Source organism: Emys orbicularis, chromosome 3, assembly GCF_028017835.1.
Source record: "Emys orbicularis isolate rEmyOrb1 chromosome 3, rEmyOrb1.hap1, whole genome shotgun sequence".
Taxonomy (NCBI): Eukaryota; Metazoa; Chordata; order Testudines; family Emydidae; genus Emys; species Emys orbicularis.
In genome coordinates this window covers 120019995-120039294 of record NC_088685.1, presented here as the reverse complement: position 1 = coordinate 120039294, position 19300 = coordinate 120019995, and the positions used below count along the sequence as shown (strand labels likewise).

The 19300-nt window shown below is 40.1% G+C and overlaps 1 protein-coding gene across 1 annotated transcript in view; it reads right to left on the bottom strand.

Moving 5' to 3' along the window:
• SCAF8 (SR-related CTD associated factor 8) overlaps positions 1 to 18239 on the bottom strand; it is a 90160-nt gene extending 71921 nt beyond the window's left edge. The window contains exon 1 of the mRNA XM_065402134.1: positions 18179 to 18239. Coding sequence (XP_065258206.1) covers positions 18179 to 18208 — 30 coding nt within the window. The 5' untranslated portion in view covers positions 18209 to 18239. The remainder of the gene's footprint in view (positions 1 to 18178) is intronic.
• Between the last annotated feature and the right edge of the window lie 1061 nt (positions 18240 to 19300).

The following is a 19300-nucleotide window of genomic DNA, read 5'->3' as shown; positions in this document are numbered from 1 at the left end:
AAGTCACACCAGTGAACTGGTGGAAGTCACTTAAGCACTTGGATTCAGAAACTGTTGAAGTGATAATCTCACTTTTAACAGCAGTAGCTTCTTCTGCCAGAGTAGAAAGAATATTTTCTTTCTTTGGACTAATTCCTTCCAAACTGAGAAATCGTTTGGGACCTGAAAAAGCAGGAAAGCTTGTTTTTCATTTCCAGATTATGAACAAACAGGAAAATGAAGGTGAAGACGACTGAGTTAGTAGCAGAAGCCAATATTTTAAGTTTCTCATGTTGACCTGGCTGACACAGTCAATTTAATTTTTTTTTTTTTAATATTTCATTTAACTATTTTAGTTAAAAACAATTTTAACAAAAACAAACCTGATTTTAAAAAACTTGAATGCTTAACTAAATTCAAAAATTCATACGCTTGTTTTGTTAAAATATTATGTTTGCTGTTGAAAAAAAATATCCAGAATACATAACGTTGTTTTAGTTAAATAAAACAATGTAAATGTCTGTTTGGTGATGTTCTCCTCCTAATACATAGAGCATGGCAAGAAAATCTTCAAAATATTAATGATCAACCCATTGAATTGGAGAGAGTTTACCTACCAAAGACTTCATAAATATCCGCTTTAATTACCTTTGGTAAATGAAATAACCAATCATTCATTTTCCGATATAGCTGTAAAACTAATCTGAAAAGTTTTCAAAATAAATCACTTTAAAAATGTATAACGTGTACCTGCTAAAAATGAAACCTATCCCTATCTTTGAGTTGTGAAGAATATGTATTAAGGTTATAACAACCAACAAGAATGCACTTTCATGTAGAAATCCATGATTAAATCGAGTCTTCCTGACTAGTGCTTTAAATCATGATTTAAATCAATTTGATTTAAATCAAATCCACCCTGCCCATCTGGTCAACTGCCTTCAACTTTACTGACAATAGATAAATTGTTACCTATTCTATACTGTATTTTACTTAATAGGCAAATAAGTTAAAAATCTTCCATTTTAGAAATGATCATATTTTTCTATATAATGATATTTACGTGTCATGAAAATCATAGATTTTCCATGTCAAAACAGAGAATACTAAATAGAAGCTGCTTGTGAAAATTTGGCCTATCCACTTTGACTCAAGCTTTTTAGATGTCATGATGAAAATCTTTTCAGTTTTTGTGGCTTCCACAAAACTAACAAGAATCAGATCAATTTTAGTTTAGTGTTTCTTGAGAAAGCTATAAGCAGCAGCACAGTTCACTGTGTAGGACTCAAAATGGAACATGGAGGAGTAGTAGAATAATGGGAACCCCCCCACCATATATCACCAACCCAGCTGGATTCCTGGTAATTGGCTCCTGGAACCTCAGCTCCCACCTGACACTAAACCCTAGGCCAGGGGTCGGCAACCGGCAGCACCTGAGCTGATTTTTAGTGGCACTCTGCTGCCAGCCAGGGTCCCAGCCGCCGGCCCCACTCAGCCCGCTTCCGGCCTGGATGGACAGAACCCCAAGCCGGCAGCGGGCTGAGCGGGGCCGGCGGCCAGGACCCTGGCTGGCAGGGGCCGTCGGACGGAACCCCAGACTGGCAGCAGGCTGAGCGGCTCAGCCCGGTGCCGGTCTGGGGTTCCGTCTGCCACCCCCCACTGCCTGTCTAGGGTTCCGTCCGCCGGCTCCTGCCAGCTGGGGTCCCAGACGCCGGCCCGCTCAGCCCGCTGCCAGTCTGGGGTTCTGTCCCCCTGTAAATGTAAAATGTATTACTGGCACGCGAAACCTTAAATTACAGTAAATAAATGAAAACTTGGCACACCACTTCTCAAAGGCTGCCGATCCCTGCCCTAGGCCAAGATACCCATGCTCCAGCCCTTACACTCTTTTATGCATGTGTTGGGACATATGACAATGGACAGAGTTTGAGTGGTATCTTTGAAGATGAGAAATAACAGTTTCAGTCACTGAAAATTCAAATTCAAACTAATAAAAAGAAATCACACAATGTGTAATTAGACTAAAAAACTCACCGCCACAGGAAGTCATTGATACAAAGAATTTAGAAAGATTCAAAAAGGGATTAGACATTTACATGGAAAACAAGAATATCCAAAGCTATAGTTAACAGGAACAAAAATTTGGGGAGGGATATGCTTCAAGGCTTAAGGATGAAACCTCACGTCTGGGGTAGATTATCCCACATCTGCCTATATAAGGGTTCCTACACATTCCTCTGAAGTATCTGGTGTTGACCATTGATCCACTATGGCAATTCCTACGACTTATTTTAAATTACATATCACATTTTAAAAGTTTATGTGCAGAAGACCACATTAGCACTTGTTAGGCATATGTTGTATGGCACTAGGTCGCTAAAAGGATTAATTTCTTCCATATTTCAATGTTACTGGAAAAATTACACCCAATTATATGAACGGATGAAAATCACTTCTTCTCTGGTGTTTCAACACAGATGTAGTTGATAAGAAATATGAATGGAGCCAAGAAAACCTCATTGTCAGTCAGTGCTTTTTAATATATTTCTAGCAAGCTTCTACTAAGTGTAACACTGCAAATATGTGCTGGGATTCTCCCCCCCTCCCCCCCCCAGAGAAGAATAAGCTGCCAGACATATATCTTGAAAAGTCCGCTCATGTACTCCCCAGTGATTGGTGGAGATTAGACCATTAGTACCTGAAGAATTAAAGCTTTCATTTAAAAAAAAATTTTTTTGAAGTGCCTAGCCATTATGGCTGCAAAGATAACCTTCCAAATATGAAACAATGAAGTGATGTATTCTCAAGTCTTCAGATAGTACCAATGCCTCTGTTACTATCAGCAGCACAGTGAAGTTAACAAGACACCAATTATCTGTTTTTATTAAAATTTCATTGCCACACACAGAAATCTGGAGTCATGTCAATTTCATTCTGCTACCGCTGCTTGAGAACACAATAAGCAACACCCAGAAACTGAAACCATTTGCAGATGAGAACTGTTTCCCCATCCTCACAAAGGCTGGTGGAATTATTTATTTGCATTGGGGATGGCCCCAAAGAATCCAGTCATGGACCAGGACCTCATTGCTGTATGCACCATTCAAATGTTAAAGTACAGATCCACAAGAATCTGCATGTGAGGAGGCTGCGAGGAAGTAATGTAGCAGATGCCCCTTCCCCTCATGTTTCTTCTGTACTGGGTTTGGATGGAGAGAAAGGGGTACACTCTTCCATCAGCCATAGAGGGGCAAAGGAAGGGATGTTTCATGTGTACCACAGGCCTGTTAGTAAATGCCTGATATCAACAAAAAAAACCCACACAAGACATAAAAACAGGGCATGAGAACAGCACCCAGGGACTACATCCCAACACCCTCTATCCTCCCAGCAGTTGCCTTCAAACACAGCAGATATGTAACCCTCAATGAAAAAAACTTTTGTAAACACGGCAAATTTTGTTCATGATTTGATATAAAACCCTTATCAAACACTATATACTGAATATTAAGTAGATGTTTTCCTTTTTAGCTGTGCGTTTAATTCCATCTGAAAGTACGTGCATTGAAAAACTGAGAAACATGTCTCAGTATATATATACTCCTTGCATTTCAGCCCACCCCTACTTTTATCTTATTTCATACTTTTCTTTTTAAATGTAAGATCAGAATCCACATTTTAACTGAGTGTGTGTGGGATGTAGAATAGGACAGATAAGATATAGAACAGAGGTTCCCAAACAGTGATATGCGAGATATCTCTCGGGGATACGTGGTAGAAATTGTGTAATGGTGGATTTTTTTTATTAAATATTTTATTTATTGCATTTTCATAATAGGCTACCCAGACAAAGCTTTAAAACTCTGTGAGAATTTGTTATATAAAATACAGCAGCTAATTTACTTAAAGATGTACCAATGAGAACACAAATACACAGAGACATTGACATACTGAGCCCTCACCTCCAATCACCGTATAGCACGGGTTCAGTTTCCCAGAAACTGTCCAGTCTAACTGAGCTCAGAACTGTGTCACGGTTTTGGTTTTTTTTCAGTTGTACATGTCTCACTATAACTTTATCTGTACGTAAACAGTGAAATGTGGACAGATGGCTAAAGACAGGTAGTGTTAAGAACAAGACAACGTATCAGTGATGAGAAGGGTAGGGGTATGCAGGCAGCTGAAGATCTGGAAAGGGGTACCCAATAAGAAAAGTTTGGGAACCTCTGATGTAGAGCTTGTAAACCACTCTCCAACCTTTCAGGCAGCATGGTTTGGCAGCTTCCCCGCTGGATCTCTTAGACTATGCATTTCAAATGCCATATTTTTTAAAAAAGTAGCATGAACTCTGGTTCACACAGCTTCAAAGAGTGTGGATTTTTTATTTGAATGTGCAACTCAGAGATTGCATGTTCATATTAACTGCACCAGGGCAGTTCAGGGTGAGCTGATCAAAATGAAGGCAATTTAAATAATCGATTTTAATCATTCATAGATTTTTAAGACCAGAAAGGACCATTAGATCATCTAATCTGACCTCCTATATCCCATAGGCCATAGATTTTTACCTAGTTACTTTTGTATTGAGCTCAATAACTTGTGTTTGGCTAAAGAATATCTTCCAAAAAGACACAGGAGAACACACTATTTCCTTGGTAGTTTGGTTCAATGGTTAATCAAACTCACTGTTGAAAATGAATGCCTGATTTCTAATTAGAATTTGTTTGGCTTCAATTTGCAGCCATTGGCTTTTGTTATACCTTTCTCTGTTAGATTTCAGACCAAATTAGTAACCAGTATTTTCTCCCCATGAAGGTACACACTGTAATCTCCTTTTTTGATTAAACTAAATAGATTAAAAGAACAAGGAGTTTGGTGGCACCTTAAAGACTAATAGATTTATTTGGGCATAAGCTTTCGTGGGTAAAAAACCTCACTTCTTCAGGTGCAACATATTTGAAGAAGTGAGATTTTTTTTACCCACGAAAGCTTATGCCCAAATAAATCTGTTAGTCTTTAAGGTGCCACCAAACTCCTTGTTGTTTTTGTGGATACAGATTAACATGGCTACCCCCTGATAAATAACTTAAGCTCTTTAAGTCTCTCGCTGTAAAGGCATTTATCCCAGCCCTCAAATAGTTTTCGTGGCTCGTTTCTGCATCCTCTCCAATTTTTCAACATAAATTTTAAAATGTGGACATAAGAACTATATACAGTATTCTACTATCAGTCTCACCAATGCCATATATAACAGAAAAATAATCTCCCTACTCCACTGTTTATACATCCAAGGCTCACACTAAACCTTTTTTGCCACAGCATTGCACCGAGAGCTCATGTTCAGTTCATGCTCAAAATGAGTTGCTTTCTCACTGTGACTCCTAAATCCTTTTCAGAGTTACTGTTTTTTAGGATATAGTCCCCCATTCTGTAGGAACCGTCTACAGTCTTTGTCCCTAGATTAGGGCTGTCAATTAATCGCAGTTAACGCAAGCGATTAATGCAAAACAAATTAACTAGGTTAAAAAATTGTCATGACTAATTGCAGTTTTAATTGCACTGTTAATAACAGAATACCAATTTAAATTTATTATAAATATTTTTGGATTTTTTTGCATTTTCAAATATGTTGATTTCAATTACAGCACAGAATACAAAGTGTATGGTGCTCACTTTATAGTATTTTTTATTACAAATATTTGCTCTAGAAAAAAAGATAAAATAAATGGTATTTTTCAATTCACCTCATACAAGTACTATAGTGCAATCTCTTTATTGTAAAAGTTCAACTTACAAATGTAGAATTATTTTTTTCATAACTACACTCAAAAACAAAACAATGTAAAACTTACTCCCAGACGAATTCTGGGCCACTGCGTGCATGCATAATTAATGAGCAGTGCGTTTCTTAAATTTTTTGCACAGGAAAAAAGCTTCTGCGAGAAAGTTGATGCAGTTCCGCCTTTTGCCCACCAGAGGGCGCTGTGGCGATAGAACAGAGCAGCAGCTCCTGGCCAACTAGGGAAGAGAAAGAGTCTGCCTCCTTCACAGTGCCTGTCAGGCCAGGTCAGGAGTTGAGGGCTATGGGGGGACAGATAGCGTGGGGCTGCTGGGGGGTCAGACAGGGGTTTCATAAGGGCTAGTGGGGAAGGACAGACTGGGGCAGGGGCTGAATGGGAGTGGAGCAGCAGGGCCACACTGGGACAGGGGAGGTGGTGCAGGGCCACATAGGGATAGGGGATGGCTGAGTGGGGGCACAGAGACAGATGGGGACAGAGGGAGGGGTGCAGGGCCACATGGGGATGGGGGAGTGGGTGAGGGACACATGTAGACAGGGAGTGCAAGGACACATGAGGGTGCAGGAACACATGCAGACAGGAGCAGATGTGCCTGACTGAATGTGAGAGGCTGGGGTCAGCCAGGGTCTGCATGGGGGAAGCTCCCTAACAATCCCTTTCCTCCCCTCCCCCCCCCCCCCCAAAAAAACCAAACTATTCCATACTTTTCTTACCCTACCCTATAACTCTCCAAGTTCACACCCAGGCTCCTTCCCAGCAATTACTTCCCTCTCCCTCAGCTCCTCCGTTACCCCAGACTCCCCCAAGCCTCTGCACTACTTCTGAGGGGTGCAGGAAATACAGTTCTGTATTATAGTTTAAATGAATTATTACTCCGAGTTCTGTATTAATATGCCCAGTAATATTCCCTGAATCTTTTTTGTTGTCTGTATTGTTACAGATACATTTGCTGACAGGTATTTTGAAATAAAAGACCAAAAATAATTGAAACTGGTGTGACAAAATATGCAGAATTTTGCAGAATCTGAAAATATTGTGCGCAGAATTTTTAATTTTTTGGCGCAGAATTCCCCCAGGAGCAAACTCTAGAACCTACAAGTCCACTCGGTCCTACTTTTTGTTCAACCAATCACTAAAGCAAAACTAGTTTGTTTACATTTATGGGAGATAATGCTGCCTGCATCTTATTTACAATGTCACCTAATAGTGAGAACAGGCGCTCGCATGGCACTGTTGTAGCCAGCGTTGCAAGGTATTTATGTTCCAAATATGCTCAACATTCGTATGCCCCTTCATGCTTCGACTTGTAGGCTCTAAAGTTTCACATTGTTTTGTTTTTGAGTGCAGTTATGTAAAAAAAATTCTTCATTTCTAAGTTGCACTTTCACAATAAAAAGATTCCACTACGGTACCTGTATGTGGTGAACTGAAAAATACTATTTCTTTTATCTTTTTTACAGTGCAAATATTTGTAATTAAAAATATTATAGTGAGCAACATACCACTTTGTATTCTGTGCTGTAACTGAAATCAATATATTTGAAAATGTAGAAAAACATCCAAAATACTTATAATAAATGTAAATTGGTATTTTATCATTGTTTAACAATGCAATTAAAACTGTGATTAATTGCAATTTTTTAATCTCACAATTGCAATTTTTAAAAATAGTTTGACAGTCCTGTCCTTGTATTTGTCTGGGTTAAAAAACATTGTTTGAATGAGCCCAGCTTATCAAGCGACCCAAGTCACTCTGACTGCCTTTTCCTCATTATTTTGTATTACTATCTTTGATTCATCCACAAACTGTATTATCCGTAATTTTTTTATTAAAATAAAAAATACCATTGCTAAAAATGTTGAGTAGCATCTGGCCTGTTATCAATCCCTGCGGACTTTTACTAGAAACATCCCCATTCAATGATGATCCCCCCTATTGATAACTCTCTTTGAGATCTCAGTTAGCCAGTTCTCAATCCTTTAAACTTGTGCTTTGATATTATATAGTGTTCATTTTTAATCAGAAAGTTATGTGGTACTAAGCCAAACTCTTTACAATAGTCTAAGTATATTACATCTAACTGATAATCTCATCAAAAAATGAAGTCAGGTTTATTTGACAAAATCTACTTTCCAAAAATCATGTTAGCTAGCATTAATTGTACATCTTTTCATTCTTTATAGATTAAATCCTATATCAGCTTTTCCATTATTTTGCATGGGACTGATGTCTAACTAATTGCCCTATAATTGCCTGGGTCATCCCTCGTGCCCTTTTTGAATACTGGCACATTAAGCACTCTTCTAACCTTCTGGAATTTACTTTGTATTCCAAGATTTATTAAAATGTATCCGCAGGCCAGATATCTCCTCACCCAACTCTTTTAGGGCTCTTGGGTGCAAGTTACCCAGGCCTGCTGATTTTAAAATATTTATCCCTACTAGATGCTGTTTGACATCCTCATTTCATTACAAATGGAGGATCCTGATTTAAATCAACAATCTAAAAGGCTAATTTTAAGCAATATTTACAGTGGCGTTGTCTACAGTAAGAGTTTTCACTGGTGCAGCTACACCACTGGATGGTCATGAATGATTGAAATATCCTGTACATACAATGCCCAAGCGAGTTAAAAATCTTATATTTAATTACTTGACAATAGCAAACATCAAAACTGCTTCCTTCTGATTTAGCATCACAAACATACTCTTTATGGAAGGACCCCAGTAAATGGCAAACAGATTTTTCTTAAAAAGGCCAAAAAAGCCAAAGTTTGAGATTTACACATTTTTAACTTCTAGTTAAAAATGGCTGTTAGTTTCCAAGATAGGAAATGGTATAATATATTGATGCTATTTTAAAAACTAATTAATAATGTATTTTTAACATCACCTCCCTGGGGTCTCAGAAATCTGAATTTTACACTTCTTTGTTTCTGTTAGGGTGAATGACATCACAAATACAATACTTAACAGAAAAAAAAAGTGAAGTTCAGATTTCTTAAGATCTTGATATGGTGACTATCTCAGGTTTTATTAAAATTAGGAACGTATTAAATACCCAATTAGGAAAAAAACAAATATATCCAATATTTTGTTGATATTTATGTCCATAAAGATTTAAAAATAAACAAAGAGTATGAAAACCAAACACGAGATGGATAGGTAACGGGCAACATTTTACAGGGTGTTAATTCTGATGTTGTATCATGGGAATACTGCAATTCTTTCTTCCTTTCATGTCCTCCCCATTTTATAAGTTCTTCCATTAGAACTTTTTCTTCCTTGGTCAGCAGCACTAGCAAGGACCAAGTACATATCTTCTCCTGAACTAATTCAGCAGCAGCTGAGGCCCATACTGTTCATGCACAGGACACTTTGTCTGGTGCAGTAGAAGCTGTTAAATAAAACTGTAGAATTATATCAGATTAATTCTGCTGAACTGCATGTGCTACTGCGGAAGCATTGCATGCAGAAGAAAACAGCACAGAAGCAATTCAGGAGTAAGGGAAAGAGATGGGGAAGGAATACACACACAGAGCAAAAGGAGATAACGCACATACAATTACTATCTAAGTTCCGGACTGAGACACACATGCACTGTGTTTTTGGATCTGTTTTCTCTGAAATGCGTTTGTTCTAAATAAATAATACTTTGCTTTATATGGGCTTTTTGATTATTGGATATGATACCACTGTCATTGTTCTGAGAGAGAAAAAACAGCAGGTCCTGAACACAAGTCAGACCTCCTGAAGTAATCATGGGAGTACCAAGAGACGGCAGACCAAGACCAGGTCTGAGAGTGGAAGAATTGAACATTTACTATACCTTGAAGAAAAAATAGCTTTCCTCTCCTATCCCCCTGTGACAACCTGGGAATTTATCTGGAAAGTGGTCAAGTGCCAATGCATCTCTGCTGCTGCTGCTGTGGAGGCAGCAGAATGACATTTCCAAGAATCTGATCTGTGTAGCTACTGCTACCCCAAGTATTCTGAGCAGCAAGAGTGAAACTGATCAGATTCTTTACATTTCAGTTCACCTCAGGTGAAAGTTATGGAGAGCAGAGAGATAGACTGTCCTCTCCTACTGAAGGAGCACTCTGCAATGGGGTGAGAGAGATAAAAGATGTTCCTTTTCCACACTCACTACAACCAGCAGAGGACTGAGACTGATGAAACTTTGGACAACAAACACAATCTTTCAACAATGAAATATACAAGAATTTAATTGGTTTCACTCTTTCTACTGATTATGGAGCAGTAGCTAAAATGATCAAAAGCTTTAATCTCATTTTGCTACAAAAAAACCTGAGCAGCAGCAGCAGAGGAAAGCAAAAGGAGGGAGGCAAGGAAGAAAAGACAAAAAAAAGATCAAAACACACCACAGTTTGGAGAAGAAAGTGGAGTTCCTCTCTCTAGAAAGCAGAGGATGTAGAAGAGTGGTAAATGCATCTTTTCACAGTAGGCAGACTGAGGGGAGAAATGTGGAACTTCTTGCTTTCTCAGCAGCCAAGGAAGCATTCTCCAGATGTGCCTGATACATCAAGTCAAAAGATTAAACTCTCCAGCAGGGTCTAAGAATAATGTCTTGGTGGGAAGCAAATCTGTTCCCTCCCCACACATAAAAACAGTTTTCAAAAGGCTCTGGGTTTATCTCTGCCCATGGGCACCATTGGCTCCCCTTCCCTGATACATTGTATCATTCCCTACTTACTGCATTTTCCAAGCTCTAACTTTTAAGTTTCTTCACCATCACTTGGCTTCCATTTGTAAACAAGCTTCTAGACTTCAGCATTAAATGTACAGAAAAGTTCAATTCATGATTTAAGTTTCCACAGTTTTATGAGCATTCGTTCAGTTTTCTAGTGTACTATAGTTAAAAGACCAGCCAAAAAATAATCTGACAGCTGCTTACTTCCATAGGTCAAGCTGGGACGTGATTTTTATCTTTCTAAAATTCAGGGGGGGGAGGGGAAGGTCCTAAAATTTTTTTTTAAATTACAATAGCACTGCAGAAAACACGTGACTAGTCCAGGGTGCAGCGGAGGTGTTGACAGAAGAAAAACTGCATCATGTGAGAAAACTTATGGCAAAAGCAGGGGTTCTTAACACCTCCAACTAAAGCATGGAGAAAGCATTGCATCGCTAAAAACCAAAAAAGCTAAGAAAATACATGTTTAAAGAAACATACCCAAAGATTTATCAACAGATACTGAACCAAAAATGCTATATACAGGCAACTGATTAACTAGCAAGTAATTAACAATTAATTCACTGTGTGCATTTTGTTGATGAATTTGAAAAATAATCATTATGGTGTGATGACTGCATTTCCTTCACCATGCCCCAAGCATCTTACTTAGTGCTCCCTTTGGCCAAACCAAAGGCTGTTCAAGACTTCATCTTAAGATGATGAACTACATAAGGACTATCATTTTTATTGCTAATAAGTACTGGACCCTCAAAACTGAGGTCTTTTACATGATCATAATTCTTTTCCAAAAGCTCTATCGGAGATCAGGAGGTACATATGGAGGGACTTAGAAACTATGCACAGCATCTAAATTACCCGAAGTATGTGTCGGCCAAACACACTTCTAAACTTGGGACTGTAGGATCAATTGTTATTGAAAATATATTTTTAGGTAAAGATAATAAAAAAGACAGAACAGAGTCCACGCCATGATGCAGCCAAACAATACAATTCCTTAATCTCATTATACTTTGCTTTAAATGCACCATTAGCTTGAAACAGTTTAAGATAAATGAATCAGAACTATCTTCAGGTCTTATTCCTACCACAGTCTTTTTGACAATATTTATGGTTTCCTGTTGTACATTTTTCTCCCCTTTAGCTGTATGGAAAAACACACACACACACACACACACACACACACACAAAACAACAGGGAAAAATAGCGATTCTGTCTACACAAAGCATTGACAAATGAAAAAACACAATTTTGAAAAAATATCTAATATTTTTCAGTTTTAGTAATCTTAGGTTACTTGTAGTAACAGTACTTAAAACAATTCAAACAAGTGTAATTTTTAAGTTGACAGTGTACTTTTCATATTAGCTCCTCCAATAAGCAGTACAATACAATAGTAGGCCAAGTGACACAATCAACCACACTTTACGATCAGAAGTTAACCATTCCACAAATTGCTGATGCAACAAGTGGAAGGCCAATTATCATAAAGGACAAGATGTTTTTAGAACTGATTTTCCAAAACATCAAACATTCAATATCAATAGTTTTTGGTTTTGCTACAGCTACCCTTTTACACAATTCCAATACTAGAGCCATCCTAAAGGAGCAGGGTGAGGGTTTGTAAATTCAAATTACTTACCCCCCGCCCCTTTTTTTTTTTTTTTTTTTTTTTTTTTAATGTGCTGAGAAAGGATACGCAACTTTTAATGATTTTCCCACATTAAACAGACAAGCTTTGGGGATTATTTTTAATATAAAGAAAAACAAACAAGCCAACAAAACACAGCATGCATGGGCAGTGAGATTTTAGAAAAGGGAGCAGGAAGAGATAAAGTCATAGCCATGTCTCTGTGTGTGCACCCTAAGTTAGAGATGTTTACAAATGTTAAGTACACAGATTCTAGGCTTGGTTGTAGAACAAAGCAGAGTGGGGCAGTACCCTCTTTAGGGTCTTGTGGCTATAGGCTTTAAAGTTAATTGATGTTTAATGGGACACAATCAACTTTAAAAAAATCATACTTCTGTCTGAAATTATTTTTTACAAGTAATACTTACGGTATTACTGAAAAAAATAGAGAAAAAATTAAACTGTTCCAGTTTATTTATATTCACATTTACCAGTAATTTGTGAATACCCATTTTCATTTTTCTATGTAAATTAGACCCCAATCCTGCAAATATAGACAACATGCAGAAGTTTATTCATGTTAGTCCTACTGACTTACTAGGACTATTAACTTGGGAAAAATTAACCACATGCTTGCTTAGTCAGTTCCCCATCTGCTCCACCACATTCCTGTAGATTTTTTTTACTCAACAATAGAGGAGAAAGACATTTTAAAAGTAGGAGTATATTATTGTAAAAGCACAAAAATTGCAGAGGAACTCAGGAACAAGTATAGTACCTGAAACTACTTTCCACTAATAGTTGGAAAGTAACTAGGAGTTCAGTTGATGGAGTCCCTTTAAAGTTGAACTGAAATAATATTTTTAAATAAATTTATAAATCAGTTTCTGATTATTATCCCTTTTGGTGCAGGAACCTCGTATGTGTGCTTGCCTCGAGTACATCTCAAATCTTGACTAACAAAATACTTTCCTAGACTGTAAATTATAAATGACAATATTTTAAAAATAAATTAAAAGATTTTTTTCTTCCAAAAGCTCTGGCTCTGAGACTTGTGCGTCTCAGAGGAAACATCAGTGCCACAACTGACACCCAAAGGAGAACAATCCTTTAAGCAGTAGTGATGTCAAATGAGGTAGAGGACATAGATTGTTGAAAATATGAAACTCAGCAAGAGAAAGGCAAACTGATTTTAAACTAGCCTTGCAAAATGTTATTTTTCCATTGACATAAGCTATGAAAATTAACTTTGTTTGGAAAGTAAAAATCTCATTAGCTATTTCATCATATCAAGGGTGGATGAGCATGTTTTTTATGTAAATTGGTAAACTTCTAGGATTTTGCAAAGTTATTTTAAATAACTGTGATACAAAAGTGTACTCTTCATTTAAATCTACACATGTATTCTAATGAAGATTTGGGATTTTAGAGCCTGCGAAGTGCACTTACTATCATGAGTAGCCCCTCTAACTATAATCCAACTACTCACAATAGTAGGAATTACTCCACTAGGAAATATTTGCAGAAAAAGGCCTTCATCCTTAAAAACAAACAAAAGGGACAACAAAAGAAACCCAAAGAAAAATGTCTCTTTAATCAAATCTAATGTCATTGTTAACCACTTCAATGCTGAATGAAAAACCAGATACATGCAATATAAGACCTTGTCCACTGTATGTACTGACCTTCCATTCATGTGAAGTCAAGTTAAACTAGAAGCTTGCACAGCCGCTTTTCATTTTGGTTTTGATTTGAGACCCAAATACAACTCCCTCCTCTGAGAGAGAGAAAAAGAAGAAAAAAAAAAAAAAAAAACCACCACACAACTAAAAAATGTTAGATCAGTGGACCTAATATTTTACATTTGTTTAAATGCTATTTCTGAGCTGTCACCTGAATTTAACCAGTAAGTTACATAAACCAATGTAAAGTTTTTAATGAAACTGCAGAAGTGAAAGCATTTCTGAGATCCTTCTACAATTTTAGCCCATGGCATCAGCTGCCAATCTGCCTCTACTTTAAGTCAATGTGACCAAAATAGAAACACCTACCACAATGACGGGAAAATAAATAAATGTGACCTTAAAATAGAAACATAAATAAAATGCACTTTTTAAATGTAAAGTATAATAAATTTAACTAGTATATTACCACAAATATTAAGGAGTTAGGTGTTGAAAGTAATGCAGCACTGCTTACAGATTCAAAATTCAAGTATTTTAGATGTTCCTTATTTGTCCTCCCAAAAGTGTCTTCAAAACCAGTTATAAAGTGCATGATCTTTAGGCACAGGAAGTCAGTGCCAAATTCTACAGAGGGGAGGGAGGCCAAAGTCACAGATATTGCCATAGATTTTGGCATTGGTTATGTTCAAGGCCCAAATCATGCAAAGTGCTTTGCACCCATCTATAGTTCATTCCAAGGTTCGGGGCTTTGGTTAATACATTTTTAAATGCCCTTATCAGTGTTGCCCGACACTCAATTATAAAAGCATAGTTTAAAATGTAACAGGAAAAAAATCACTGAGCAACCCCCCAATACCAATATCTGCTCACAACAGAGGGGGGCAACTGATTTAAAATGTTGTGACTTGATTCTTCATTTCTTGTCCACCCAAAATTCCCTTTTACATCAAAGGTTTTAAATTTAGAACCCACATGAGTCCCATGCCTTTCTTTTCTAAAAGAGTTCTCAATTTAAATCTTTAAAGCTATAGACAGAAGCTTTGTGAAGCAAAGTCTCCGTATTTGAGTATTCATTTGGTTGGCTGTGTAGAGCTTCTGTGTTTTTCAATATGAAATTGAAAACTTTTGCTCATATGTCCCAAGGGTATTCGAGCAGAGATTCCAAGTCAATGTGTTCTTACATGACGCTGTTCTTATGGCAACAATGCTCTTTTTCCCATCCTACAACACACACACATAGTCTGACTACAAATTGAGTTGGAAATCAATTTCTAGTGTCTGATTTAAATTTCTCCCCGACCCCAATTGTCAAACTACTATTTCCTCCACTTAAAGTTCATTAAATTATGTAATGGGTAATATACTCATAGATCAAGATGTATTTTGTTTGACTGTTTCCAACTATTTTTTCCCATATTCTCTAACTCAGTTGTCTCAACCTTTCTGGACTACTGTACCCCTTTCAGGAATATAATTTGTCTTGCATATCCCCAAGTTTCACCTCACTTAAAAACTACTTGCTTACAAAATCAGACATAAAAATACAAGTGTCAAAGCACACTATTATTGAAAAATTACTTTCTTTCTCATTTTTACCATATAGTTATAAAATAAATCAATTGGAATATAAATACTGTATTTACATTTCAGTGTATAGTTTATAGAGCAGTCTAAACAAGACATCGTCTGTACGAAATTTTAGTTTGTACTGACTTCGCCAGTGCTTTTTATGTAGCCTGTTATAAAACTAGGCAAATATCTAGATGAGCTAATGTACCCCCTGGAAGACCTCTACCTACCCTCAGGGGTACACATACCCCTGGCTGAGAACCACTGATCTAACTACTTTGCAAAAAATCTATAGTCTAATTTTAGTTGGTAGCAGTAATCTGCTGGGCACTCCACTCTACTATAAACCAAATTTGTTACTTGTATTTAAAAAGTATCAAATTATTTCACTAAATAAACCCATAGCTTATCCGTACACCAGGAGAAGACAACAGCCTCCAGGCTCTAATACAGGGGTGGCCAACCTGTGGCTCTTCAGAAGTCAATATGCGGCTCCTTGTATAGGCACTGACTCTGGGGCTGGAGCTACACGCGCCAACTTTCCAATGTGCCGGGGGGTGCTCACTGCTCAACCCCTGGCTCTGCCCCAGGGCCTGCCCCCACTCCACCCCTTCCCACCCCCTCCCCTGAGCCTGCAGGGCCCTCGCTCCTCCCCCCCAGAGCCTCCTGCACACCATGAAACAGCTGATCGGGAGGTGCGGGGGAGGGAGGGGGAGGCGCTGATCATCGCCTGCCGGTGGTTGGGAGGCGCTGGGAGCAGGGTGGGGGAGCTTCTGGGGGGCTGCTGACGCATTACTGTGGCTCTTTGGCAATGTACGTTGGTAAATTCTGGTTCCTTCTCAGGCTCAGGTTGGCCACCCCTGCTCTAACACAAGGGTAGTCAATAGGCAGATCCTGGCAAATCTGTACCACCAGAGCATTTGAATGGACCCCAAAATCTTTTTAATTACTTATCATTATTTTTATTTATTTTCTCTGGAATCTGGACCTTGACTATACCTTGACCAAGAAATTTGGACCTTCACAAAAAATAATTGACTATTCCTGCTCTAATATGCAGTTTTCATTGCAAAATACACCACTCTGAACAATTTAAAACAGTGTTTCTCAAACAGGGATACGAGTACCTCGAGGGGTACGCAGAGGTCTTCCACAGGATACATCAACTCATCTAAATATTTGCCTAATTTTACAACATGCTACATAAAAAGCACTAGCGAAGTCAGTACAAACTAAAATTTCATACAATGACTTGTTTATACTGCACAATATACTATACACAGAAATGTAAGTACAATATTTATATTCCAATCAATTTATTTTATAATTATATGGTAAAAATAAGAAAGTAAGCAATTTTTCAATAATGGTGCGCTGTGACACTTTATTTTTATGTCTGATTATGTAAGTAGTTTTTAAGTGAGGTGAAACTTGGGGGTACGCAAGACAAATCAGACTCCTAAAAGAGGTACAGTAGTCTGGAAAGGTTAAGAGCCACTGATTTAAAAGACTATTACATACACACACACACACTTTTTTCTTACATGTATGTAAACAGCTATGGGAAATTACAGCTGTTTAACTGCCTTTACTAGTTTTCATATACCACATATTAGCTTTCAAATATGAATAATCAAATATCCGGTTGGCCTCACAACAGGAATCAAATTTCCTTCCTCATTACAAATGTAACTTTTTAACTTGACTATCTACTCCTGCAAGGGCCAAGAGCAAAATAAGGTGACCCAGACTCTGATCCTGCACTTTAACCGCACCTTTAGCTACTGGCCTCAAAGAAAAACTGAGATACTGCTTCAACATCTTGACTGGCAGTTGCAAATTTAGAGACCTTTTCCAATGTAGACGATGTCTTGATATCCCACAAGTACTATGAAACAAAGATTGGGAAATTTGTTCTTGGTTTAACTGCAGTAGAAGAAACACCACTTCCCAGCTACCAAGAAAACCCTCTGAATCTTCAAATTATTCCCTGATTAAAAATTGAATCCCTGAAAGTGTAAAAGGCGGGGGTAGTCGATAGGCAGCCTGCGGGCCAAATCTGGAGCGCCAGATGCTTTTGACCGGACCACAAAATCTTTTTATTTACTTATCATTGTTAGAATTTTTTTTATTATTTTCTCTGGAGTCTGGACCTTGCTTAGACGCTGACCCTGAAATTTGGATCTTGACAAAAAATAATTGGACTACCACGGTCTATGGGGTGTTGAGGTGTGCGGATGTGTATGTAACAACGGAAAGAAAGGGCGGTAGGAAACATGAGAGCTTCAATGGAGGAGAGAGACCTGCATGGCCTGGAGAAACCAGTGGATTCCCTTCCCTCTTAGTACAAACACCACACCACCACATGAAGTTAGACACCACCAACCATCCCCCCTGACATAGAAAAGAAATCCCCCCCTCCCAAGGAGAAATCTCCATTCCAGTCTCCCCATCCCACCTGCACACACAGACCCTCCCCGTCCATCTCCCCAGCCCCGTTGGCAAGGACGGGATTTCCGCGCTGCGCCCTCTCCCTGGCAGTGGCACGCCCCGTGCCGTCAGACACGGGGAGATGCCCCGTCCTTCCTCCCCCAAGGCAGAGAGATCCCCCCAGCCGCCGAGGAGGAGCCCTCGGCCCACCCGAAGCCAGGGAGGGACGATTCCTCCCCGCGCTGCCCCAGGCCCAGCCCCACGGGGGTGGCGGCCGGGCGAGTCGCGCACGCAGCGAAGGGGACCAGGCCCAGGGGTGCCTCTGTCTCCTTCTCCCCCCCGCCGCCGCGCCCAGCCCCGGCAGCGGCTACTGACCTCGCTGTTAAAGGCTTTCACGGCCTCCATGTTGAGGCAGAGGCGGGGGCCGGGCGGCTCGTCTCCGTTGATGGCGGCTGGGCTGGGCCGGGGAGGGGGCTGGTCTCTCTCAGGGTCCGCCGGGCCTCCTCGCCATGGCGGGTGGCGCAGAGGGCGCGGGACCCGTGGCCCGCTCGTTTCCGTCTCCTCCCTGCTCCGCTCGGCCACCTCGCCCCGCTTCCCGCCCTGCAGCGCCGGCTTCGCGGGCTCGGCCTGGCTGGGACGAGATGGAGGGACACGGCGCAGCAGCTGCACAGGCAGGCAGCGCGGACACCAATATGGCGGACACACGGGCTCCAGGCAGCGCAGCTCGGGGGAGCCGAGAGCAGCGGAGGCGGCGGCCAGAGCGGCCCCTGGCGGTCGCGCGCACACCAGCCAGGCCCTCGCAGAGCAGGGACCATAGAGATGGCGTCCAGAACGTCGCTCTGGGTCCGCTCTGGCAAGAGCGCCGGCTCTCTTGGGGGCCTGCGCCTCCTGCAGAGGGAGGCTGAGTACTGCAGGCAGCGGGCAGAAAGAAGAGGGTCCGTCATCTCATGTTGCTGCCCAGGCAGCTCGCTCTGTAGCCCCGCGGGTCTGATGGGAAAGCGGGGGGACTGGGGCTAAAGGGAAGGAGACAGAGACCAGATTATTTCGTGTGAGGAGAAGCTTAATTTCTGCTCCGCCCCCTTAACGTTTCCTATGGCAGGCTCACTATCCCTCGCCTGCGTTCCCCGCCCCACGCCCCTGCACACTCCTCCGGGGGGGGGGGGGGGGAGGGAGACACAGACAAACTAACTAACCCCGAGAGAAGGGGGAATTTTGATCAAGAACAACAGAGCAAGAACTGCCTCCTAGCGCCTACCCTGGGATTGTAGATGGCTGCACCAGGCACCCTGTGCTTTCCTTCTAGAAATAAGGATGAAATCACACGCACCAGTTGCCGAGAGTGAGCAGAAAAAGTCCAGTGCCCTTCCCCAATGTTTTCACCACCACCACGTTTTGGCTTTCGCGATTAGAGGCTAATGCTATTCATTTAGAGCCTCTGTTATACCACATCAAATTAGATTTATGTGCATTAGTGATTGATGCAACAGGGCATTTCGT